Source organism: Gallus gallus, chromosome 1, assembly GCF_016699485.2.
Source record: "Gallus gallus isolate bGalGal1 chromosome 1, bGalGal1.mat.broiler.GRCg7b, whole genome shotgun sequence".
Taxonomy (NCBI): domain Eukaryota; kingdom Metazoa; phylum Chordata; class Aves; order Galliformes; family Phasianidae; genus Gallus; species Gallus gallus.
The window spans coordinates 15,955,141-15,981,676 of NC_052532.1; the positions used below are offsets into that span (position 1 = coordinate 15,955,141).

At 44.7% G+C, this 26,536-nt stretch overlaps 1 protein-coding gene across 1 annotated transcript in view; it reads right to left on the reverse strand.

Annotated features, from left to right (window-relative positions):
• Nucleotides 1-26,536, reverse strand: part of CELSR1 (cadherin EGF LAG seven-pass G-type receptor 1) — a 160,228-nt gene that overhangs the window by 30,914 nt on the left and 102,778 nt on the right. Inside the window, exons 6-18 of the mRNA XM_046915547.1 lie at nt 16,325-16,482; nt 15,043-15,206; nt 13,623-13,748; nt 10,952-11,118; nt 10,348-10,533; nt 9,919-10,032; nt 9,363-9,537; nt 8,444-8,585; nt 6,683-6,803; nt 5,298-5,481; nt 4,671-4,772; nt 3,700-3,794; nt 2,705-2,914 (exon numbers count right to left, since the gene is read on the reverse strand). Of these exons, the coding sequence (XP_046771503.1) occupies nt 2,705-2,914; nt 3,700-3,794; nt 4,671-4,772; nt 5,298-5,481; nt 6,683-6,803; nt 8,444-8,585; nt 9,363-9,537; nt 9,919-10,032; nt 10,348-10,533; nt 10,952-11,118; nt 13,623-13,748; nt 15,043-15,206; nt 16,325-16,482 (1,944 nt within the window). The remainder of the gene's footprint in view (nt 1-2,704; nt 2,915-3,699; nt 3,795-4,670; nt 4,773-5,297; nt 5,482-6,682; nt 6,804-8,443; nt 8,586-9,362; nt 9,538-9,918; nt 10,033-10,347; nt 10,534-10,951; nt 11,119-13,622; nt 13,749-15,042; nt 15,207-16,324; nt 16,483-26,536) is intronic.

Consider the following 26,536-nt stretch of genomic DNA (forward strand, 5'->3'; position numbering starts at 1 on the left):
ATGCCCTTCACACTTTTTATGAGCAAAGTGAGAAAAAAAAATGGAGGCTGTAAGATAACTACCTATTTTTAACTCCTCTGTAACACAGGAAACATCAAGAAAATGGAGAAGGAAAATCTAACCATATTCCACAGAAACACAGCATGGCTGAGGCTGGCAGAGCCCTCTGTGTCCCTGTGCCCAACCCCTGCCCCAGCACGGACTCTCGAAGCAGGGTGCCCAGGGACACGGCCAGGCAGCTTCTGGAGATCTCCAGAGAGGAGATCCACAGCCTCCGGGCAGCTGTGCCAGTGCTCAGCCACCTGCATAGCACAGAAGTGTTATTTGATGTTCACATGGCACCTCTGTGTTCCAGTTTGTGCTCACTGACTTTGTGTTCCAGTTCGTACCCATTTTCTTTGTCTCTGAGAGATGTGAGAAGAAAGGCAGAGTGCTTGTTACGTATACTAAAGAGCTCATCTAGGATGTGATGAAGGATGAAGAATGTGATATGCTAAAGCCAAAAGAAAGTCACAGATATAAATACGTTTGCTCCTCTTTTCTTATTTGTTTTTTAATGTAGCTGATAACTATGGCAACTTGCTTGGTGAAGCATGCAAATAACACAAGCAAATATTAGCTTGCATATAGAAAATTGTATATACACATAAGAAAAGTTAATACACGCTGCTGTTTTCCTCCCATGTTTATGTTTTTTCAAATGGTGTTGAAAAAAAGGTCTTAGATGAGGACCTGCTGCTTCTGCACTTTATCATGAGAATATTCATAAAATCATAGAATCATAGAATTGCTAAGGTCGGAAAAGACCCGCAGGATCATCCAGTCCAACCATTCACCCTTCACCAATGGTTCTCACTAAACCATGTCCCTCAACACAACATCCAAACGCTCTTTGAACACCACCAGGCTCGTGACTCCACCACCTCTCTGGGCAGCCCATTCCAGTGCCTGACCTCCCTTTCAGAGAAGTAGTATTTCCTAATGTCCAGCCTGAATCTTCCCTGGTGCAGCTTGAAGCCATTCCCTCTAGTCCTATTCAAAGGAATCCTAAAGGAGAATGGAAGAGCAAGGCTAAAAACCAGTGGTAAATGACTTGAATGATAAAGGTGCTGAGCAGCTTTCAATCTTAATGTAATTATCAGCTACACTGCTGTGTCAAAACCTAATGATTAATTAAGGTAAAATCTGAATAAATGGTGGTAGGAATTAGTCACTTCAAGCTCTGTGAAAGAAGAAGGAAGTACCTGGATACACACAGTCCTTAATTTAGAAGCAGACAGGGAAGGTGCTGTATTCCCTAAGCACTCCCTGAAGTTGCAAGCTTCTATTTGGAATGTAAGAGACTGCCATTATTACTGCTGCTATCTGGGAGGAGAAGCACTACATGGCTCCCCAGGAACACACAGCAGCAGAAGACACGCACTGTACTTGGTACCAGGCCTCCTCACTACCTGAGAATGTTATTTATGGGTTTTTTGATGGCTTATATTTTTCTGGCTCCCTCCAAAGACTATATAAGAATAAATTCCTTCTCCTCTTGTGCTCCCTCAGCCTAGGATGTAACCTCCTTTTTCTCATGAGCATTACTGATTAGTTTTCAAATTCCTGACCTAACCTAAAAATATGTAGGGAGTTCTTGAAAACATCATCTGTATGCTTTTCAGTGCCAAATGAAGGGAATAATATATTAAAGCAGAGATTTCCAAACCACTATTTCCCAAACCACGCATTAAAAAACCCAGTTTTTCCTGGTTTTCCTTCCTTCTCAAGATCTGAAGTGGGAGATTCACTGAGCCCAGAACCAATAGTTACATGTTTTTTAGTAGAAGGTTTCCTTAGGAAAGAAAACACAGCATCTCTTAAAATTAGGTTTTTCTAAACTGTTAAATGTTTCAGAAGTTCTTCATTGTCTGTTGGACAAGACAGTGAGGAATTTTCTCAGCCATGCTTCCTTCTGCTCCCACCTCATGGGGCAGTGGTATGGCTCCCTTTCTTCGTGGTGCAGCATGAGGCTCTCTGTGCTGAAGTGAAAGCCTGCCTAAGCACATCCTTCCATCACAGCTATGTTTCCCCCTGCCAAGGAGGGTGCTACTGCTTGTTCTCTGGATCTGATCAGGTCCTTAGTAATGAATGGGTATTTAATGAATGGTCCTACCAGCAGAAGCCCTCTGGCACTCATTTCCAATATTTGTATGTGCCTGTATCACTTAAAACCTCAATATAGTGTGGAGTTTCTTTCAGTGTATCAACTCTTTAATAGTTATTGTTCAAGTGTTTCCAAGTTGAATTATTAAAATACCTCTGGAGTCAGTAGCTGGCTCAGGGATCACTACAAATGTAAATGAAAACGATGAAATCAGGCAAGTTTTCCAACATAACTGAATATAATAAACAAAGTTGGTAATACCCAGGAATAGTACACTTGATTATCTTTAAGTTTGAGGAATTTTACTTTTGGATGCTAGTATGATACTATTTATTTTAACAATGCTTTCTATGACATATATATGTCACGCACATCTACACGCACACAAATATGTACAGCCAGCCTCCCATTCTAAAGTGAAAAGATTGACTCATTCGTGAAAGAGATTAGAGCAGCTGCATCATATTCACTCCTCCGTGGTCAAAGACAAATTCAGTTGCCAAAAAACTTCCCAGGAGAACTGCAGAGTCCCAACACAGTATGCAGTATCTCTCCTACCTCATTGAACTCCACGTCTCTCGTTGCTGCCAGGTCAAACCCTTGCTGCTGGCTTTCATACCGTAGGACCCGGATCATCATCTGATAAGCTGTCCTCACATCATTGCCATACATGCTGTGTGTGTATTTGGTGGCGTTTTGTAGCACCCTCACAATCTGTATGGTCTTGTCTCCATCCAGTATGGTCTCATTGCGGTGTAACTTCTCATTCTGAACCAGAGACATGAAGAAAATGAAGAAAAAGGAAAGAGAATTAAGGAACTTCAGCAGCAAGGAGTTGTTTGATCCAAATGGTACTTGTCTTGAGAAAAGGTGGATAGGACAGCTCAGTGGAAGATGTAACTCAGCCTCAGAAAAGCACGAGGGTCCAGAGAGGAAGAGAGGGGGTCAAGAACTCAGTTGGGGGATGGAGTGTGGGGGCCTCAAACTGGAGTCTGATTGATCATCATTTATATAATACAGGCAGAAACTGTGGGCTGTCTCATAGAGGGTAAATATTAACAACATGTTTACTAGTGCTGAGTCAAATTAAGCAACAGATGAGCAATCAGAGACAAGGTATAACAAGAAGATCAAGAGTAACCACTGCAAGTTCAAGGGAAAACTACAATGGATCACCAGGAAAAAAAAGATCTTTGTGCTGGATTATCAGCTATGCAAATCAAAAATGTCACCAAGTCACATTAAGGTTGGAAAAGACCTCTAAGACCATTCAGTCCAACCACCAATATCCATACGAATTTAATAACAACACGACAATTCATATCGAGTGGACATTTGGACTACAGCACAAGTAGTCACTGGACATTCACTGTAGTACATATCTCTACACTTGGCTACTGGGTAAGCAAGTATACATGTACATATGCCAGACTACACTAGATTAGAGAAACTATCTGCAGATTTTGCTATGATCCAGGTGTGTGTTCTCTATGTGCAAACACTGCTGTGTCCTGACAGGTGGGTCATAGTAAATACAAGAAAATGCAGCTTACCATGACTTTTAGATCCACAAAAGTGTTGGTGGTACAGTTGAAAAGCTCGGGAGGCAGCCAGCCCTTCTCAATGTTACAATGGCGAACTGCATTTCCTGAAGGAAACAACAAATGAAGCAATGTTGTGAAGTGTTCCAGATAAATCTTCATGGATTTCTACTTTCATGTTTCTCAGGGATATGCCCATCTTTCACTTCCCAAAGCATCATTTCTTCCTGAGAAGAGTTAAAGACTGCTGATCCTCTGGAACCATTTTCCCCAGGTTTTGGGAAGGTCGGGCAGGCTTTGGGTCTGCCCAACCCCTCCCAGCTGTGTCACCCCAATGTTCATCACCCACAGGAACAGAACATATTTAGTGAGAAAATTTACTTTAATTCCACTTCATAGTGTTTATCAATGAAAATATTCTCTAATTTAAAAAAAAAAAATCCATATCCTAAAATCCTTAGAAGTGGAGCTGGGGCTACCAGGAGTCTTTTGCACACCTATAGGCATGGACCTGATCCTGGCAATATATGGAAGAGTTACACAGCCCTTTGTAACTCATGGAACCCAAAGACTGCTCACAGCAGGTAAGAATCCCTGGGTCTAGAAGTGAGGCAGAGGCTTTGTTTCCCAGGGAACAGCCTTCAGAAGAGATTGTGGACTTGTTTTCAACAACCTGCTTTGGTTCTCTCTAAGATAAACATTTCCAGGGACACATATGAAACAAACAGATTGCTGTTCATCCACAGTACAAAAAAAACACAGCACGAGCACCGTGATGGAGCTGTAGGTGTTCCTGTTCACTGAAGGGGAGTCGGAATAGTTGGCCTTTAAGGGTCCCTTCCAACTCAAATGACTTTATGATTCTTGTTGTGATCTGTCGTTCCCAATATACACTTATTTTTTTTGCTCTTTTCCCTCCAACTCCCTGCCCCCCCTTCCAGGCATGTAGATCAGACAGTTGATGTTTTATCTAGGGAACTTACCCACAGATCCCTTTGGACATGGCACAGCAGCTGGCTGGCCAAACTTGGTCTGCGGCCACCAAATGCCAGCCTCGAAAGCTTTGGGACACCCGTTATAAATTACTGAAAGCAGAAAAAGAAAGGATGCAATTTTTCTGACAAGGTAAAATCACACAGGAGCAAGAAGGAGACACTGCAGCCTGCCAAAGGACCTTCCAGCCATTCCCAAGCCCTGCCAGGATCCCTGCTCTCTGCAGCACCTCTCAGGCTGTGACCCATCACCTGCTCCTTGCTCAGCAGCACGGTCAGACAGGTACGGGCAAAGGAGAGCTCAGGATGATTACGGGGCTCTGCACCTTAGTTCTGTTATCTCTGCCCACTCCTTTCTTGTGGGAAAGCCTTTCCCTGTTGTTTCACCCACACACTGCAGCGCGATGACTGCTGCAGCAGCTTTATGCTGATGGCAGGAGGAAGGTGGGTGAGCGGACAGGCAGGGCAAGAGAGGCAGGGAGGAGAGACAGAGGGCATGTGAAGCGTGGCACAGGACGTGCATCGGACCGCACACTCCTCCCTCCCCACACCCCATCTCCCCACTGCCACCAGATCCTACACCCCCACTGATGGGCAGTGTGTCCGGCTGGGCCGTACCTTCGCAGCCCCTGGCGGTGACCTCAGCGAAGGGGTTGTCGCAGCGGTTGCACTGCCGCCCGATGACACCAGGCTTGCAGGGACACTGTCCCGTCTCCATGTCGCAGGAGCGCGTGTGGGAGCCGGAGGGGAAGCAGTCGCAGGGGTAGCAGGTGTCACTGCTCTGCGGCCGGTAGTAATTGGCCTGGAGAAACAGAAACGGACAGGCTATGAGGTGCTTTACTTCTGTGCCGAGTCGCTTGTGTTTTGTGCTCGGAAATCCTGCTGCTGGAGCAGCAGAAAACGGCTCACTGAGCACAGCACTGGATAACGATATTGCAATTAACAGAAAACGTAAAGTTTGATCACTCTTTCTGGTAACCCCCAGTTAGCTTACTGCATCAGGCAGGCCGAGCGTGGCAGGGCTGCTGGGCTGCTTGGGGTTGCAGACCCACGGCTCAAGCACTGTTTGTAGTGGGGCCCATACCTCTTGTGTACTTGCTGCTGCTGCCCAGAAAGCACATTCTTGGAGGATTTGCAGTTTTCTCTGTTATGCAATTTGACTCTTGTCTAGCACAGACAAGCCTGTAAGAAAACCTCTTGTACCATCCATTTATGCTGCATGTACAGTGTGGAGAGCGACCAATGATCACATATTCAAATTGCATCTGCAAACGCTTTTGATCTGAGGCATTATGTGATTATACGAGACAATGGAGTGGGCGCCCCACTGACTTGATTTAATGCAACAGTTGCTGTGTGTCCTGCTGGCATTTAGGAAATAAGTGCCGGGCCAGATTCGCTGCTGCTGGTTCAAACAGGCAGGGCTTCTCTGAGGTCATCCCAGCCTATTGTAAAACCCATTGTGAAAAGCCCATTGTAAAACCTCCAGGAGGGAGGCACTTCCCATCCCCACTCAGCTTCATCCCTACAATCTGCAACAAGGCTGGAGAGGGCAGTCCCCGAGGAAAGTGTTTAACCCCCATTTTATTCTCCACTCCTAAGCAGCCGGGTCTTCTGCTGGCCCACTGCAGAAGACAACTAAGCCAGCCAGCCCAAGCTGCAGCATGGTCATCGCTGCCTGCAACACAGCAATCACCTCCAGCATTCCTCTGCACCCAGCTCTGATCTCCTCTGATAAATTGGGCTGCACTTCAGAGAGAGCAGAGCCAGGCCTTCCTCCTCTCAGTTTTGCTTTCCAAAGGCAAATAAGATAAGAGCTGCACAGTACGATTTGGTGAAAGGCAGTGCCAGCAAAATGTTTGGGGTAAACATTAACCATACTGTGCACATAGAGGATATAAAGCACAACTGTGTACGCTTTGTCTTGGTTGTTGCAGTTATTAGTGATAAAGTTACTTTTTAAGCTAAAGAATTTTGACTTAGGACTGGTTTCTTCTGCTTACCTTGCAGTGGCATTCCCCATTGGTCTTATTGCAGTCTGGATCAAACCCTTTGCTAGTCTCGCAATTACATGGACCACAGATGGGATTTCCCCACCAACCTCTGGGACAAGGCAAGTCAATCCTATAAAAGAAAGCAACAGCCAAAGGAAGGTCTTTTAAGCTTCCTCATAAAGGGTGGGAAAGAATAGCTTTGAGCCAAATCTGCACTCAGCTTCATTAGCTTACAGGGCATAATGTATCTCTCTGCAGCAACTACCACTTTATATCTGTCTATCTCTATATATGTACACTGCAATAAAAAAAAAGATAAAGGATATTAGTTCCATGAAATTCTAGTGGCAATGCAGGCTGTGCTGATCCTCCAGCACTCCACATCCTGTTCTTAGCGTACCCACTGCCACCAGCATGGTTTTGGAGGAGGATGGAAAGTGTGGCTGGGGACACGGAGAAGGGAACACTGGCTGCTTTGATTCAGGCTAGCTGGAAGTGCCACGGACACCTCCATTGGCTGCACTTTGGTGAATGCTTCAGTGGTACACAAGCTGGCACCACCACTGGAGGAAGAGATTTTACAGCCCTCCTGCCTCACGGAACAGCACAGCTAGCCAGAGTCTGACCATCAACACGCAAACTGAAGGATAATCCTTGTTTTTGCTGGTTCCTTTTCCCTTGGGTAAAATTCTAAGCAGGTCTGTCCTGCAGCCACTCCAACACTACGGCTGGCAAAGATTGCTCTGGGATGGGGAAGTGAGCACAGACCTTGACAGCTGAAAGGACATCAAGCAAGAACCTTAAGGATGTTGCTGCCAAGGCTGTAGTCAGCTATAATCACAAATGAATCCCTTCCCTGCTGTATATCTACAGAAAGAAGATCTGTTTGCAGCCTGTTTCAAAGACAGTGCTGAATGTTGTTTAGGGTAATTGCCGGGCTTGTACTTTTATGCTCTGTAATATGGAAGAAAAAAAACCAACAATGCTCCACTTGACAAGAAGTCAGCAGATAATGACAGGGGACAACTTCTCTGCATTGCTAATCCAAGGGAATGAGAAACAAAAAATGAATCTGGCAACAGTGTGGTCAGCATTTGCAACCCCACAAAACAGAAGGCAGAGGAAAAAGTCTGCAGTTTTCAAAGGGAAGCAAACAATATCACACGAGGTATTCCTAAACGAGTAGACAAAAGAACTTAATTTGCACATCATGAATGGTCTCGGGATAGGAGGCTGGTTGCTGAATGCTTATCTGAGACCAAGAAGCTGCTGATGAGGGTATCAGCAAGTTTCTTCCACCCAGTAGCAGGGCACAGGCCTCCTAGGCTGTCCAGAAGATGTGGATTTTTGCCAGCCCAAGGACCAGACCCAAACTTTCAAAGCCATTTTACATAGCCAGGTCCCCTAAATGGGTGCATTGCTGTGTGTGTGTGTGCTGGGGGAGCTGAAGCAGACTTGCAGAGACAGCTCTGGCCAAGCCTACACTAAGATTCAAGTCAGATCAATTCCTTTTAACGCAGCACAGCTGCTCTAGCCCCTGAACTGCTGGTGAAGGAAAGTGGTCTCAGTGTGTGGAAGTTTGCCTGCTCTCTGGGAAGAGAGCTCAAGAGCACCAAAGGGCAAGGAGCCTCCAATTACCGTATACTACAAACACTTGAAGTAGAGCAGGAAAGCTAACTGAAGCAGAAAATAAACTGGGACTACTGTTTCCTTAGGAGGAGAGACAGCTGGGAGGATCACGGAGCCAAAGAATGAGAATAATTCTCTTACTTGCTCTCACAGTACTGCCCATAGTAGCTCTGCCCACATTCGCAGGTGTATCCATGGGATGAGCTGGGTTTATGCACACACGTGGAGACATGCTCACATGGGTTCAGGTTACATACATCAACACAGTCTCTTCCAAAGTACCCTGGGGAGACAAAGTCATAAAATTACTGCAACCATTGTAATTTATGATTTGCATGTCTCTAAAAGATCATCTATTTTAAGCTTACACACTAATAAAACATCTTCAATAATCAGTGGATACCCCAAGATGCTGTCAGAAAAAAAGGTCTTCTTCCTTCTCAGCAAAAACTAAAGTGGGTTGCTCTTTTCAACAGCCTGTTAACATGCTTGAGGCACCCTTGTGTCTTTGGTCTCCAGTTCTATACGCAAGGCAAGTTTCACAGATAGCTCTGTATTCTCTCCCTGCACATATGAGAGGCAAATGCGCCGGGTGCTGACAGCACATCCTGGCTTCATGAACCAAAACAGAGAAAACATTCAAAGTATCTTGATTAGGATGCAGGGTGTGAGACTGAAACCCAACAGCAAAAAAGGCTGGGAAAGAAAATAACAAAACAAAACAGAGGAAAAAAAAAAACAGAAAAGAAGAAAAGAGAAAGAAGAAGTGCAAAGAAAGAGCCCTTTGGACCAGAAACTGTCTTTCTGTTTGGTTGAAACACTGCCTAGAACAAATGATCCTTAGTCCATGCCTGCAGCTTCAGATGTGGCACAGCAAGTCAGAGAAAGAAAATACTGACTGGAAGAGGAAGAATTGGTAGATGAGCACCAAAGCAGCAGCAGGATGCTTGCAAAGGGCTTGCAAAATGCCCTGCTGCTGCTGCTGCTGTTTTTCTTCTGATGAGCTCATGGAGAAGTGATCCAGTTCCTATCTGGCACACGGGATGGGTCAGTGGGTTACCTGGGTCGCACACACAGGAGTAGCTGTCCCAGTCATCGCTGCAGTAGCTGTGCTGAGGACATGGGTTGGAGTCACAAGGGTTATCCACTTCACAACCCTCCTTCACGTTGATCTTGATAGCTTGTTTCATGTTCAGAGTAGCTATATTTGTAGATGTCTCTCCCATTCTTACTCCCTGGTGACAAAAGGCAATTCTTTTTAATTTAGAAAATTCTGGATTCTGCTCATTCTGCTCATTCTGGATACAGTACTATGTGTTTCACTACTACCATTAATCTACAAGGCTACAGTTTAGAGAAACATCATCTGATGAGGCAAAACAATATATCTTCAAATTCTGGTCTTCGATAAAATCAAAGAAGAAAAAGAGAAGGGATGTTCTCCTGTGAGACCAGGTTTGTACCCGGGAAAGCGCATGGACATGACTATTTGGATCCCTAGATTCTGATGGAGGAAACAGAAATGTCTGGGGAAGGATGAGAAAGGAAAACCCACATTTTCATACGCACACTTTCTAAGAAGTTCAACATTTGCCACTATACTTTTCTTCTCATACCTGCATACAGCCGTAAAATCCCTGCTGAACAGAGACTTGGTCTCCAGAGACACCTCCCACAATGATGCTTTTCATTTTCAGTCCAGGTAGTTGATTTCCAATCTGCACAGTGCTCTGTTGAGGAAAAGGGCAGCTGATAAAATGCTCTGCCATTCTCTACAACCCAGCTACTTTCTGTAGTGACGGAGCACAGAAACAGCTGGCAGTAGACAACGGAAAAAATACTGAATTGGTGAGGAGCTTGGACATCTGAATGTGACTTTTTACAGACTTGTTCCTAAGATACATTATCATTAGGATTAGTAAATTAATGTAACTCATTAGGCACCTCTCACTGCAGAACATGGATCAGAACATAAGTATTTGTCCACAGACTCTTTGAAAAATGTAACTGTAGTGCTTAGTGGCAAAGTTCTAATGCTGCTGTACCTGGTACATCCCATAGTCCAAAGACATGACAGCCAGGTACTTGATATCTTTTCCATCTTTAGCACTCTTCAGTTCTATCAATAAATGATGCCATTCCCCATCACTGACTCGTGATTGGGTCATCTTCAAACTGGCAACCTGGGTCATGCCACTGTATACTTCAAACTGCACGTAGTTGTTAAGTATCTGTTGGGAAAAAAAAAGAAGTCTATTATTTGGTATGTATTTGGCAAGATCACATTTTCTAAGAAAATCTCCCCCCCAGAAGTACAATAGAATGCAGAACACTTGCAATAACTCCTCATATGACTTCAGGCATTCAGTTACTAACTTCAGTGAGGAGAAGAAAGACAACAGAGACATATTGTCTGCATTTGTATTAATGCACACTACTAAGTTTGTTAAGAAAAAAATGCCTTAAGCCTCGGAATCTGAATTTTAGAGTGATATAAGGATGATAAAAAGGATAAAGAAGTCATGTGCATTTATTGATGTGCACTTGGCTGGATGGAAGAAGCTGTGCGTTTCACATGGCCATGTCCACAGATAAGGATGGAAGAGGATTTCTTACATTTTTTCTAAGCAAAAAAGTCCACAGTTCTACCTGAATGTTGATCTTGGATGCAGTTCCTGCATTTGCTTGCATCAGCATTCCATTGACTTTCCGTGTTCTGAACATCAGCCCAATGTACCATGGCACAGAGATGGTAATATCAAGTTCACTCCAAATGATAATGCTCTCACCACTGAAGCGCTGGGGAGAAGGCATTACTGCAAAAGAAAAACGACAGAAACCTCTTTATATCCTTCAGGACAGATGTTAAGAGGAGAAATGGCATGCAGAGCAGCACCTCCACACTGCTACTGCCTTACACAGGTGAGAAATGTTCCTAGAAAGGTAAGCTCAGGATCTTTACTGGTAGATTTCTGATGATGAGTGGGTGGACAGAGTCGGAATTACAAGGGCAGCACTTACTGCAGATGTTTTCAACATATCCTTGATTACCTGCTTCTAATTAACAGATTAAACACAGAGGAAAGGCTCTGAGGCAACAGGAAATATTAATTAATTATAAATACTCCTGGGCCAGCTTATTCAGCTGTCTCAGTTATGCAGTCTTTTCACAGGGAGATAGCTCCTGTGGAGTTACCAACACCATCTGCCTTAGATATCTAGAGCTGACAGCTGAAGCGTTGCCCTGATGTCTCATCCTGCACAAACATTCAGTGGCTTTGGTGTGGGACCCACTGTTGGCTCCTGAATGATGTCCTCTCTCTTTTGATAGACTCCAAGAAGGAGACTCCACAGTCTGGGGGCAACCTGTGCTCCATCACCACCTACACATTAAATAATACCTTCCTGATATTCAGATGGAACTGTTATCCAGTTCGAGCCCATTGCCTTTTGTCCTATCACTTGTTCCATCCTATTTGCACCCCACTTGCTTAAAACCTGAATCCAGTGCTTGAGCTCTGGCTCTCTGGGCCACTGCATGATCCACCAGTCCATGCTGCAACCACATAAGTGTACACCATGACATCCATGTTGACCACAATCATTGCCTCCTTCTGTCCTATGCATGTATCAGCCAGCTGGCTCCATTCTCCTCTACCCTGCCAATCTTCACAATAGCATTAACTCCCGATTTCTTTGTCAGTGGTTTTCCAGACCATCGCTGAGATTTTTAAGCCCGCCTGCCTCCAGAGAGCAGACAAGAGGCAAACTCTGGGCCCCCCACCTGCTAGAGGCTGGGAAAGCTGTTTTCAAGCTTGGCTCCTGGGAGAACGAGACTGGCATGACAATGAGCCACCTTCTTCCTTTTCTCACCAGCGGTGACTTAAGGTGCCCGCAGACTTCATTCCCTTCCCACACTTCCTCCCAACTCCGCTCCCTTCCCTGAGGCCAGGGTGCAACTTCCCTTGTTTGTAGAACAGAAATCCATGTTCCTCAGGCCTCTGGCCTCTCTCCACCCCCACCCCTTCCCCAAGCCTGAGGCCAGGGGTCTGCACAGAGGGCTGGTGGCCACATCCAGTGCCTACAGAAGAGACTCAATCACCCCTGTCACCTCAGGGGTGATCACACATGCTTCAAATCATCTCTCTGCCTCGGAGCTGCTACAGAAAGCACATATATCAGTAGTGGTAGTGATAGCAGCTCTGGGCTCTGTGTTAGGTGGAAGCTAGGAGAATACCTCCACCATCCCCTTCTGCCACCCCCACCCTGCAGACCCTCCTTTCCAAGCCAGAAGCATAACTGCATGCTCTGCCTGCAGCCCTCTATTTCCAAGATGCTCGGGCAAGATGAGAGCAACTTCAACCTAGTTCTGGCCCCTTGGGTGAGGCATGCTGTGCTAAAGTGGTTTGCAAACATTCTGGCATGCACACCTCAGCTTGGAGTCTGCTATTCCAGGGTCCATGTCCTGCTAAGAGCAATAAAGAATGTCTGATTTGGGGTTGATACATCAAAAAAACAAAATCCTTGCTTGTGCTGCGAACTATTCTAGGCTAAGTGTCATGGAGGGGATAATGGAAATGAAACCCTACCATACGTGCACCTGGGCAAGCACTGGGCAGAGTCTGTCCTTCTGTCTCTAGAAAAGCCATGTCCAGTTAAGGCAGGTGCTCTTTCCTGGAAGCTTCCAGTGCAAGAGGGCTCCGGAACAGCAACCCTGTGCCAGATGTGGCCGTGCTGCTTTGGAGGAGCAGGCAGCCTGCAGTGCACTGACCCCAAGGATCCCCTCGGGCAGGCTCCTCTGGCTTCCCTGGGGAGAAACTAACGGTGGGTTCTTCACGCCCTATGGAACACACCTGCTGCTCCTTCCTCATCTAGCATTAATGAGGTTTTACACATACACGCACATTGTGTTCAATCAAAGAAAAACCCAGTTAAACTGAAAGTGCTTGTACTCAGCAGAGACTGCCTTCTTGCCAAGGAAGTGGTGATTAAAAATGCACATTTGACCCTGGTTTGAGTCAAAACCTAATAAAGTCAGCAGGATTCTTTCCACTGATTTAAGAGGGCTTAGGATTTGGCATTTTTATTATAAACAGATTACCGAATACTGCCAAGTGCTGTGGAACTATGTTGGTCATGTAAGTAAACGAATGAAAGCTGCTGTTACCCATCAGTAAGTGAGCTATCATATTTACTATACAGGCGATATACTTATTCCTATATTTATTTCCTAAATTGCCACAGTTGGACACAATTGCTCTGAGATGTCAGTGACTGGTAACGGGATGAGATGACACACAGAGAGGTCCTTGCACCCTACCTTGCTCGCAGTTCTTCCCTCCATACTGCACGGGGCACTCGCAGATGTAGGTGCTCCACTTGTTGACACACGTGCCTCCGTTCTGGCACCAGTTGGCTTCGCAATAGTTCCTCTGTGCTGCACAGCCTGCAATTCACAAGAACAGTTACTTTACACAGCTTCAGCAAGAAAAGGCTCTGAATGACTGAATCTGAGTTTATTTGTAAAAAGAAGACTTAACCACTACAACCTTTCTTTTTTTTTTTTCTCTCTAATAAATACACTCGAAGGCAGTGAAGCAAAATGTGGACGGCAAAAGTTTTCACGAGCTGGGCAAGTGTCAATTGCATAATGACAAACCTATCAATAGCTATTTAATTCAATCACTGAGCTGTAAATCTCTGTAAATTAAGAGAAATTTGGGGCAAGTATCCAGCAACCACTGCAGGAAATAGCCAGATCCACCAGTGCTATGACTCAGTACCACTGTTCTCAATTTACTGTCATGTAACCAAGAAACTAACCAGGGAAAGGCAATGTGTACCGTCACACTGAAGAACAAAGCTATTGTAGGTTTTAAACCATGTGGGAACATGCTTTGAAATGAGGAAAAAGTAATCCAATCTCAAAAAAACGCCTCTTTTCTGATGTCCTTCCTGATGTTTATTTCCACAGGACAAAAACTCGTGGTTAACCAATATTAGGGTCATGAATATTAAAAAAATGCTCCAAAATAAAGAAGTAATTCACAGCTCATGCTACAGCTTCCTTCTTATTACATGATCAGTGCACCAAATAAAAAACCAGAATGTAGCTCTTACACAGACCTTCAGCATGGTGAAAGGAAAGGACTTGCCATTCTTCTGTGTAAGAGACAGATTTACATTGATGAGAACGTTATGTAAATCAGAATTAATCTTTGTTGATCCAGGGACAAGAAACCAGTCCAGAAGTTTCAAGAGGCTGCTGCACGAAGCCAGCTTCAGACATGGAAAACTGCACCATTTGACTTACAGGATAAACATAATTCATTAAAAAGTCACTATATATAACGTCTTTTTCATTAATTAATCCCATTGGCTTTCAGAGCAAAGTGACGTTGAATAGGTACTTATTTCTTTGTTTAAAAAAAAGAGTAAATTATCTGTGCAAATTCCTGGGAGAAACTTGTGCTGATGCAGAAGGTCTAAACAAGCCCAGTCCTTTTCTGCGTGCCACTTACAGGTTTAAGTGTGCACCACACCAGGGCTGCTGTGCGCGTCCTTGGCACGGGCGCTGACCGCACCTTGCTCAAACAGGCGAGGTGTGCTGAGCAGGCCTGACTGCAGTCGTGCCAGGGATGGGGCTGCTCACAGTGCCCACCCTTCTGAAACGCTGTTTTACGTACAGCTAGGGCAGAGAGTTCTCTCCTGTTGACTTTTGAGCCTCTGGTCGCTCCTACCTGGCAGCGTGCCATTATTGGCAATGAAACTAGCCATGTCAATTGGCTTGCTGTCAATGGAGAGGTTCCTCATGCAGCCGATGAACTGCCTGTTGTGCACTGGGAAATCTTCTGGCAAGTTTGGGACGCCGCCGAGCAGCAGAGGGCCAGTCAGGTCCAGCGATCTGAAAGAACAAAGAAATGATCAATGTTTCCTGCGTGCTGTTTGCTTTGTTTTGATTCTTATCTTACTGTTTCCATAAGCGCGTTGGAGATGTTGAGTTTACTTGTGTTGCCATTCACCTCCCTCTGCTACAGCAGCCTTTTTAGAGCCCGTAATCAAAGAACTCTCTGGTGAAACAGTTGTTATTGGTGACAACGCAGGAACACCATAACCTATCAAGTAGGGGTTGTCATACGCACACTGAACCCAATGACCTATCTTTAACAGTGCCCAACATGAGGAAGAAAATGAAAATTATGGAAAACATATAGCTGTGGGTCAATTCTTTCTGACTCCAGTAAGCCAGGGGCTGGTTTAGACTCCACAACAAAAGGGTTGAGGTGTTGCAGCCTTTCATGTAATGACTTCATTATCATGCAGTGTCAATCCTTTTTAAGACCTCTGAAGGTTTTATTGGTGGAAATAGATTCCACTGATTGATTCCAGACTGCAAAATGTCTTGAATTATCCTGAATTTTTATGATGCTCTCTCTCCTCGGGATTCTAGAGAAGCATGTGCATATCAATGGCCTTTCTGCTATTGCTCATTATTTTATACCTCTACATGTTATCTGTTGTCCATTTCCTCTTTAAACTCAACAGGAATAATCTTTTGGTCTTTCCTCACAGGAAAGTTTTTTTCTCATACCTGATGAGTTTCAGTGACTTTTTCTGTGCCTTCTTCATTTCAATCTCCTTTGAAAACAGGACTGTTAAGTGATGGAAGTATTAAGCTTTTCAGCTATCTCCTTCCTAAAAAAGTTTAACACCGTGTTTACCTCACTCTCCACATTTTCAAGAGTGGATTATTTTCTGGGGCCATCTACACTGATTTCTGGTTCATTTTGGTGCAGTTTAGGCACATGTCTGTGTCTATGTGAAACTGTGCATTGCACCAAATGTGCCAACACTTGGAGCAGCCTCCACCAAATTTCACCTGCCAAACTAAAACTTGTCAATTTTTCTTGTTAAATTGCATCTGTTTTTCTGACTTCATCTGTTTGATTGTTAACCTCACATTGCCGGCTCTTCCCTGGAGGAAGAGAACGAATGGAAAACACAAACAGAGGAAATTCTTACTTCTTTGAGCCAGTCTGAGTCCCCTGGGCAGCACAGGTGTAGTTTCCAATGAGGCTTCCGAAGCGTACGGCCACTGCTGTGTCACAGTCATCCACGGTCACCACTGCCACCTTCTCCCCCGAAGGCCCATGGGGAATTCCTAATCGCCCAATGTTGGGCTTCAAGAAGTAAAAAGCACATCATACAGTGTTATACACATGCAAGGATTTAAGCACTGGTTCAGATAGCTTAACAGCACACTTCTTATTACTCCCGACAGGGGAATAAAATGAATGTGAAAATGAAATAGAAAAAGTTAAGTTGACTCACAATACCTAGGCAAGAAAAAAAACAAAATGGATGACTTCAGAGGGTTTCATACACACCCAGTGCAATACATAGCATGGTCAGAAGTGACCTCAGTATCTTGCGCTGCTGAACCATTTTGGTTCAAATCACTTCAAAAAGGTGCTTTCTTACTTCTGCATAACAAACTCTAACACATTTCGCTCATTTTGCAGCTCCTCGCCTCAACTGAATGAAATCATTTTAATTTTAGCACTGTTTCCACCCAAAGACAAAAAACATTGAGGGGTGTTTTGGGCCCCTCACTGCAAGAAACACATGGAGGCCCTGGAGCGTGTTCAAAGAAGGGCAACAAAGCAGGTGAGGGGTCTGGAGCACAGGCCTTATGAGGAGCGGCTGAAGGAGCTGGGATTGTTCAGTCTGGAGAAGAGGAGGCTCAGGGGAGACCTTATTGCTCTCTATAACTACCTGAAGGGACGTTGTAGTGAGCTGGGGATCGGCCTCTTCTCTCATGTGACTAGTGATAGGACTAGAGGGAATGGCTCCAAGCTGCACCAGGGAAGGTTCACACTGGACATTAGGAAATACTACTTCTCTGAAAGAGTGGTCAGGCACTGGAATGAACAAATGTGGGCACCAAAACTAGAACTATCACACTCAGTCTCATAACCTCACTGCTACCCTGTGCACAGGAATTGTCACCCTCACTTCAGCAACTACAAAAACTGGGGAAATTCAATGATTCCAGCAGACAGGAAAGCTGACAAGAGCACTGAGAATCCAAACCCAATCATCCTCACCACAAGCACATCCTTCATCTCTGGTATGCACCCACTAATTTCCCACTGCAGGGCCACCAGATCTACCCCACATCACTGACAGGAGACCACATCTGCTGCATAGACGCTGAGCAGCCTCAGGAGACTCATCCTTCTGGTGGAGAGGTGTGTCATTATGGTGAAAAAAGAGAGCACATAGAAACAACAGCATGCCAGCCTTGGTGAAGAGCAAAGAAATTGTGCAAGAAAACTCATTTTCATGCTGGCTTTGCTGCCATTCCTCCGTGAGCAGAGGGACACCTCACAGGAGCGAACAAGTCAGGATCTGACCCAGACAAGCAGCATAAGTGAAAGCCAAGGTATACTTCTAGGATGTGTTGATCAGCAAGGGTCGTAATCATAGGAACATGGAAGCTATCCGGACATTACACTGTAGTTCGCTGTACATCTGCTTTAGAACACACATGGTTCAAACGTGTGCTGAAATCCACTCTTTGTAGAGCAAGCAAGGAAGCAGGAAGGGCATAAAAGCCAATTCTTTCTGTTGCAATTGTACACACATAAACGCATTAAAATACTTAAAGTCATATCATCATCAGTAAAGACAGCGAGATTTATTCACAAGAGCAATTACCCTAACACATAAAAAACTTCTTAAAAAGATGTTTCCTGGTGTCAGTTCCAGTTGGAAAGTATTTTCCACTTCCTCTACTTAATGTGAACTAATGTGATCACACAGTTTGGCAGCTATACAGTATAAGGTTCTGACCTCTCCTAACTCACATGAAGGCAGATTTTATTTTTCTGATGCTCTCTGGGTTTGCTGCTGCTTAGCTTGGGCAGACAGGAAGCATATATGGCTGTGGTGCTGAAAATACGATGGTGGAACCGTTTGTGAGCAGCTTTTCAAAGTAAACCAAAAAAACACTTAAAAACCAAACTAGCTGACAGGCAGACATTCCCTTCCAAAATTAAAATGTTTACATTCTGGGTGCTACTTCTATTCATTCAGAGGAATGATTTGATTAACATTTATGTTCCCTTGCTTCACTGAAATAATCTATTGTTTCTTACATGGGAGCCTCGACAAAGGAAGGGTATTTACTCTCTCTGCGGGAGGGATCTGCCCAGTGTTAATCAAGACTGCAACCTGATGAGATTCATCAGTTTGCAGCTGCTCCTTCACAGTCAAGTAGCCGTGGTGCTAAATGGACTTTTTTTTTCCCTTCTTTTATTTAACACTGAAATTGCAAAGTTTTTCTTTAGATGCTGACTGGTAACTGCAGTGCAGACCTCTGGCATCTCTTCAGCTCTGATGACCACACAGAACCATGAGCTGAAGAAAAATAAATGAATTACCCAAGTGAATGAAAAAAAATAACCAGCACGCAGTACAAACCATCCTTAGTTCAGACATGCTAAAAGTCCCATTTGATAGAAGTGGTCAAAAATGGAAGAATACGTTGCTGAGAAAAGAAAGAAATTCTTTGAGTGATTTAATGTGATCTGGACTTCTTATTTCTTGCACACGTGTCACATAATATACTACTCATCTTCTCAGGATGCAGCTTAGGAGGTGTCTTATATCTGAAATGTTGTAAATAAAAACAAAAGACTGGAACTGAGGGAGCATAACATAGGAGTTCTTGCAGAATTTATCATGAAACTGATTTTATTCATTTAACGTTTTGATTAGAATTAAATATAGTTTTCTGGTGATTCAAAGGATATCTAGAGTACTAGGAGAAAATAAATCACTTTGAATAAGAGACTTAGCGAATCAATCACACAACATAAAGCTTGGGATTTAATGACAATAACGTCTACGGCAGGCTTAGAGATTCCAGCTATCGATGGTGGAAAAGTATGGAAGAATTAACTGTATTAATTGACTACAAAACTATTAAGAACCACGGCATGGTTAAAAACATAAAACAATCACCATGAAGAGAATAGAATATTGTGGATAATTTTGATTTAATTTATCAAGAGTAACTTCAAACCAGAGCTGATGCATGTTAGTGTGGTCAGGGCAGTGGAAAACCTAACAGACCAAAAGGACTTACGAAGGCCAGCAAATGAAAGCTGGGAAGAGTTTTGGAACTGAGAAGATGCAATCACTGCAATGGATGCAGTACAAGAACAGATGGGTAAAAGATGTCTATGAGTAACATAGGCTGGAAATCACCAGGTGATGCCCTGCCTTAGGAAGGGTGATCTTTGGGAGAGTGGCAGGGGCAAAAATCATAAAAAAGAACTTAGTTTGTTTGGAATTAGAGAAGCTCACGTAAGCAGTGGGCTGACCTGTGTTTCTAAGAAAATTAATCATGGCAATTAATACTTGCAAAATGCTCAATGAAGGTAATTCCAAATACTAAATGGCAGCACAAACATCTACATTTCAAGCATGATCTCCACCTCTGTGGAATGTTACTGGAGCAAGACTGATCCCTAACAGGAGGAACAGCTAACACAAAACAACATCAATTCACACTATTATTTTCTGGAAATGTGTTGAAGGAGTTAAAAACCAGACTTCTGGCATCTGGGTCCTTAGCAGTCCTTTCTGCCTGTCAGCCTCATCTCCTGAAACACCACGCTCCCCTCAAAAGGCACGTTTCACTAGTGTGCCAATTCTGCACTCATGAGTAAATGTTCACTGTGGTGTACAGGAATGTACCAGCATGACCCCCATTAATGGCCATGCAAGTCACGTAACCGAGTTCCTGCTCACGGAACTGAAAATTTAGCTTGCGCTGCCCTAAAGACTGCCTTTTAACTTACTGCTTGCCCAGAAGGGAGCTGGGATTCAAACTTCAAAGACCACATGCTGAAAAAGCGAGCAGCAAGGAGAGGAACCAAGCAGTGCCAGAGAGAACCTGGTCACCCTTCCACAAGGCACAAAAGAATGCATGTGTCCTGGGCTGAAAGCGGGGGAAAAAAAACCCAAAAAAGCAAATGTTGCAAAGCATTACCATAATCATCAATGATTCTTCAAGTATTTGGTGCATCCCATATTCAAGGCTGCTGCATTGGTACCTGTGCTTGTCTGCCATAACTGCACACAGAGTACTGAGAAGAGAAGGAAGCGGGGCCCTGACACTTTTAAGAGCTCCCTTCATTTTTCTTTCTCTGTAAAACAGGACGAATCATATTTATGCTCCTCAAACAATGGCAGCAAGCACATAAAAGAGTAAACAGTGGCCACTTTTGGGCTGTGGAGATGCTGTTTCTGCCCTGGGCCGCTAACGTGGCTGCAGGCCACCTGCAGGCATTTCCTCTGGTCACAATTGATGACGGAGTGAGAAAATGCCACTGGAAAAGTGCTTTACTAGAGATGCCGGATCTGATGGTAGTGAAACCCAAGCGTGGAGCGATGAACTGTTGTGACACCATCCCACAGTCTCAACAGAAAGAAACATACGTAGATCCTCACAGGTGCCTGAAAAAAAACTGAGAAGCTTAATCTGTGAACTTGTGTTGTATAAATGGAGCCGGATAGAGGAGAGAAGGTCATCAAAACACATATGTTTACAGTTTGCGTATCTACTGCACAAATCTACTCCCATTCCACTTAAAACATCAGAGAGAGATTCTGATGTATCTCAGTTTCATTTGGATCCTTTCTTATTTTAAAGTAAATATTTAACTGCTGGAACTCACACAGTTACTTATTAAAGATACAGATGGTCTAATAATGCATAGTGAATGGAAAAGACATACAGATTAATGGATAATGGAAGCCTTGTTCTGTATTCTTAAAACATTTATGTTACATTTTCACATTATAAATAATATTGTTTTCAAAAGTCACGATGCAAAATCATTGCAGAAATTTAAGCAAATAGTTCATCTTTGGTAGATTTATCTTGAATTAAACCAGACTGAATACTGTACACATAAGAATACTGCCAAGTGCTGATGTTCGTTTAGTCAATCAACAGCAGCAATGAGGATTAGCTCTCTGGATCTCACCCTGTATCAGTTAATCCATAAGATCACAGAATCTTTGAATAGCTTGGGTTGGAAGGGACCACAAAGATTATCTTGTTCCAACCACCCTGCCAGCCACTAATTCAGGCATCACACCAGGCTGCCCAGGGCCCCATCCGACCTGCTCTTGAACACCTCCAGGTATGGGACATCCACAGCTTCTCTGGGCAGCCTTTTCCAGCCCCTCACCACCCTCACAAAGAAAGGGCTTTCCCAAAGGTCTCACAAATGTATCCTCCAGCTGGAACACCTCCCACCAAATTCCAAACTCCACCCTCATACAAGAAATTGCCATTTGACTTCTTGCAAAGATGGAAAGAGTGATAGTAGAACATTTTTGGTCAGCCACGGAACAGTGTTCCGTCTTCATGGATATTTCCTGACCTCACGCTCAAAGCTGCGCTCTGCAGTCCCAACCTTGGCCATGGCTCCTTCCATCTGTCCAGCCACCCGACTGAGCCCAGTGAAGGGGCTGACAGTGGAGGAGAGGACTTGTCAGCAGACTGCAAATGTGGCCACGGCTTTGAGAACACAAAATGGGAACTCCTGAAAATAAGACCAAACCGATCTAGCCATGCTTGGCATCAGGAGAGCTGTTTTTCTCAGCGGATATATATAATGCCACATGCTTTAAGCGCTGCCTTTCCTCAGCAAAATGTACTCATCAAAAATCTGTTTTAGAAAGTTGGCCTTTTGTCCAAATGCTTTGTGTGGCATGGTTTAATATGCAGAGCTTGGCTTGTTTGTCTTTACATAAGTGCGAATCTGTAAAAAGAAAAGCCATCCTGAAGTCAGTGCCAGCCTTTCAGGGTTTCCAAGAGTTTGCTTACTGGACAATAAGTTACCCTTCTGTTTTTGTTAATCAGTAGCTAATGATTTATTGACTGTTATGAGTGGTTAAAGGTTAAAAAGAATCTGTTTCCTAGCTATTTTTAATACAAAACAACACTCCTCTGCATTGTTAACGTGTTGGTTCAGACCCCAAGTGTTGCTCAGTGCCTCACACCACTCCCTTTGGGGCTCTTTTCTTCCCAGCCCTTCCAGCTACAGTGATAATGGGGGAAAATGGAGCCACCAGCAGTGGGTCCCGTGGGATGCTGCTGCCTGACTGTCCCCCTCCTGGCTCCCTGGCGCTCATTAGGCCGCCCGCCAGCCCCCTGGCCCCTTCGTTAACCCCCGGCCCCTGTGCTGCCATCCAACGCCTAGAAGGCAGCGAGCCTCTCCGATTCCCAGGCGATGCCGTGCTGCTTCAGTGGTCAAAAAGCTCATTAACCGCCCGCCGCCACGCTCTGCCTGGGCCAGCAGCCCCTGGCCGGCCCCGCGAGGGGGATAAATAAATAAGCAGGAAAAAAAACAAATGCATGGGCCAGCAGCGAGGAGAGAAATGCCAGTGAAGCTTAGTGCCGTGCCGTGAATTTTTCTGATCTGTTGGGAAATTCTAGATTAGGTTAGATTAAGAGAAACCATTAATGTTGATCTCTGCTTTTTTTTTCAAGAGATTTCCAAAGCACCTTTAAAATTAGTGATGTGAAGAACAGAAAATCTCTTACAAACATCCACTGGATCCCTCCTGATGAGTCACCAGGGAAAAGCAGGCCGCATCATTTCACATCAAACCCTCGTTCCTTTGATGTATGCATCCCCTTTACTCTCTGAATATTTTAATGGCATTTCTTCATACAAACTTGGCTCAAGTCTATAGAGAAACATGAGAGCCTGTGACAGTGAAAAGGAAAACCCCAAAGCTTCCCATCAGTGAATCAAAAATGCAAATGCTGAAAAGCCACCAGACCAGTTCCTTTCCTAGACAAACTCCCTGCAGCACCAGTAGTCCGCATTCAGGCCGGGCCGTGGGGCTGAGCGGGTTTTACTGGCCTGGTTTGTTATCTCCTTTTTGGCTGCATCCAGCAGGCAGGCTTCTCACTCGATCAGGGGATGTGGCACGTGTGAGCAGCACCGCTCTCAGAGCTGTAGAGATGGAGCGGCCTCATGTCCCACCTTGTGTCCCACCACGTGGCAACGGCATGGGGCCTTGCTGCACAGCTGTGAAGAGCAGTGTGCATGCACAGCTGGCATCCAGAAGTATTCCTTTTATCACAGAGTGAACAGCATCTTCACAAGTCCCATACAGCTCCTGCCAAGGCATGCTCTTGAATTTGGCTAATTTTAGCCCACCGCAGCCCTCTCCTCCTCCCTGTTGTTCCCCCATAGCTGTGCTCCTTCTCCCTACCCTCTCTTTCTCTCAGAAATTTTTTTCTGCCTTTTTTTCTGCCTCCCCCTCTTCCACCTGCACTCCTCACAGCCTCATTCTCCTTCAGGTGCTCTTCTCTCCCATTTCAGCAGATCTCCCTTCACTACTTGTCCCTGTGCTGGAGTACAACTCCCAAACATATTTTGCTTTCTATAAATACAGTATTTATTACATCTTACTCAGGCATCCAGAATGAAAACACTACTGCTGTCAGGTTGCAGGTAACACATAGAAATAGCACAACACAGCCAACTCTCTCCCTTATCCCCATCCCAGGTGACATCTTGCCAAGGCTGGATATCAGGTTCAGGTTGGATACTAGGAACAGTTTCTTCCCAGAAAGAGTGGTGATGCACTGGCTCAGGCTGCCCAGGGAGGTGGTGGAGTCACCGTCCATGGAGGTGTTGAGGAACCGTGTGGATGTGGCACTGAGGGACGTGGTTGGTGGGCATGGTGGGGATGGGCTGATGGTTGGACTATATGACCTTAGTGGTCTTCCCAACCTTAATAATTCTATGATTCTGACTGTGCTGCGGCTTAGTGCAGGTGTCGGGGACACAACTGGGTCTATCAAACCCAGAAGTCCCGTACTGCCATATGGACCATGTGAGGGTCCCCCAGGCCCTCTGGCCCCCAGGTAATTGCAAAGCCCGGCTTCCCCTCCCTCCACAGACAGATGCAAAATGCCTGAAAAGTTCACCGGGAATTAGTGAGTTACTATAGATTTAGTGTGTGATTAAAGGGAGATAGCAGTGCACTTCAAAGTCCTTGCACTGAATTCCTGAGGTGCCATTTCAATGACTTTGCTGAAAACAGCATGCCATGCTAAATCGGTGTTTCACCCCCTCCAAAATAGAATAGAGGGTGAAAATGTTCCTTTGCAACAGCAAAAAGGACAGAGGCATTTTTTGGAAGAACAACATACTTTGTCAGAAACAGAAAAGCACAAAAAATAGCAGCACTTGAGGAAGGGAAATAAATGGCTGTCACCACAGGTGCGACCCTAATGACTGGGACCCAAACCTGCCAAACCTGCAGAAAATTACGTGATGTCACAGTGTCAGCAAAACCAGAACTGAGCGTGCCACTGCTCCCAGCACTGAATGTCACTTGGTAACCCCACAGCTTCTTCCCCATCTCTGAACAGCAGTTGGCTCTGCAGGGCCCAGCCTTCAGCGCAGTATTGAAGCTGAGGCCTGATGATGAGCGAAAGACCCTCCAGCCTGCCACCTTCCTGCCTCTTCAGCTTTCAGAGGAGCTGAAAATCACCTTTTGGGGAGATGCTACTAAATCTCCAAGGAGATTTGTGAAGTTGTTAGACAGCCCAACCTGACCCAGGCTGCCTGGTGCCAGCTTGTCCAGGGCTGTCTGCAGGGCAGAAAGCCCAAAGCCACAGGGACCACACAGCTGAGGCCCAGCCAAGGGGAGGGGTGGACACAGGCTTTAAACTCTGTTTGGTTTTGACTTCAAGACTCTCTGCGTAAAAATCCTGGGTAATGCTTCAGAAACGTCCCTGTTCCATGCAAATATAAAATCACTATCACAACAAGTACGTCAGGTATCGTTTGCAAATTCTGCCAGAATAATGTTTCAAAAGCACTGGGGAGAGAAAGACAGCAAAGCACTCCACACTGGCCTGGCCCACTTCCTCCCTAACATTTCTCCAAGCTGTTACAGATAGCTGAGCAATTCAGGGCTGGGGAGCAGGACACACTTTGCATTTCAATGACCCTCAGATGACTTTCACTGTTTTACACTTTCATTTCCTGAGAAACAGATTTAGAGGCCAGTTATTTGTTATTTCGTGTCAAGGCAATGGAATGTCGCTCTACAGCCAAGCCCTGATTTCCTTTCTCAGGTATTAATCACTTTTCACTTATCCTTTACCAGAAAAAGAAGAAAAAAAAATCAACAGAAACAACAAAAACGATTACTACTAATTGAAACCTGCAAGCATAAATATCCTGTTCTGCAAGAGCAGGTTGGCTGTCCCCATTATGCCCACTAAAACCTGCAACCACACAACCACGTCAGAGCAGGACCAAAAAGAAGTACATACTAGCCAGGGAACCCTGTAGTGATTTCCAGGAGGTGTTAGGAGTGAAGGAATGGTTGTCACAGGCCAGTGCAAGTTGTGCTAAGGCACCGTTAGATGGGTGTGGAGGAGTGTAAGACTGGGGCAGCCCCACAGCAACTCTTCTCCTGCCTTCCCAACTCTCACCCCTCCCACCCACAACACAGAAGATGGGGCTCTGGATGGGTTTTCATAAGATCCTGCCCCATTTCGTGGGTGAAAGGGACTGATGTTATTATCTACTCATGCTTTTGCCTAATAAAACAGAACTCACCACAAAACCATTGAGTCCTGCCCCAACGACATAGCTCACTTGAGCTAAAATTTTCCCTTAGAGAGGGAAAAGCTGACATGACTTAAAGATTTCAAAGGATGGTAAAACCACCAGAACTTTGCGTAGGTAACAGTAGATTATCTACCTTACCTGTTAATGATGTTGTGTATGATTTCTACAATTTGTCAAGCTTTAGTTTCTGTATATCAAACCTATGTTCTTATCTAGGACTTCCATTGATGATCCCCAGGACTTCTGTGGAAGCTGCTGAGTTGAGGCTCGGCAAAGATGGGAGTCTGAATCATGAGGAAATGACTCATACACTGAGCTATTTCTGCAGAGGTTACCTTTACTCACGACACTTTCAAAACTGAGTTTTGAGCGTGTAGGAAATGACATGTTTTGCATTCAGACACGAGGTACCTTTTGTGTTTGACTAGAACAACATTTTGGTCTTTGTAAAATCCTGGCCTGCATTCAGCAATGGAAAATCTAATTTCTTTCCCTTCCTTTGGATGCTTGTAATTTTAATTGCTCGGGTTTTTTCTTTTTTTTT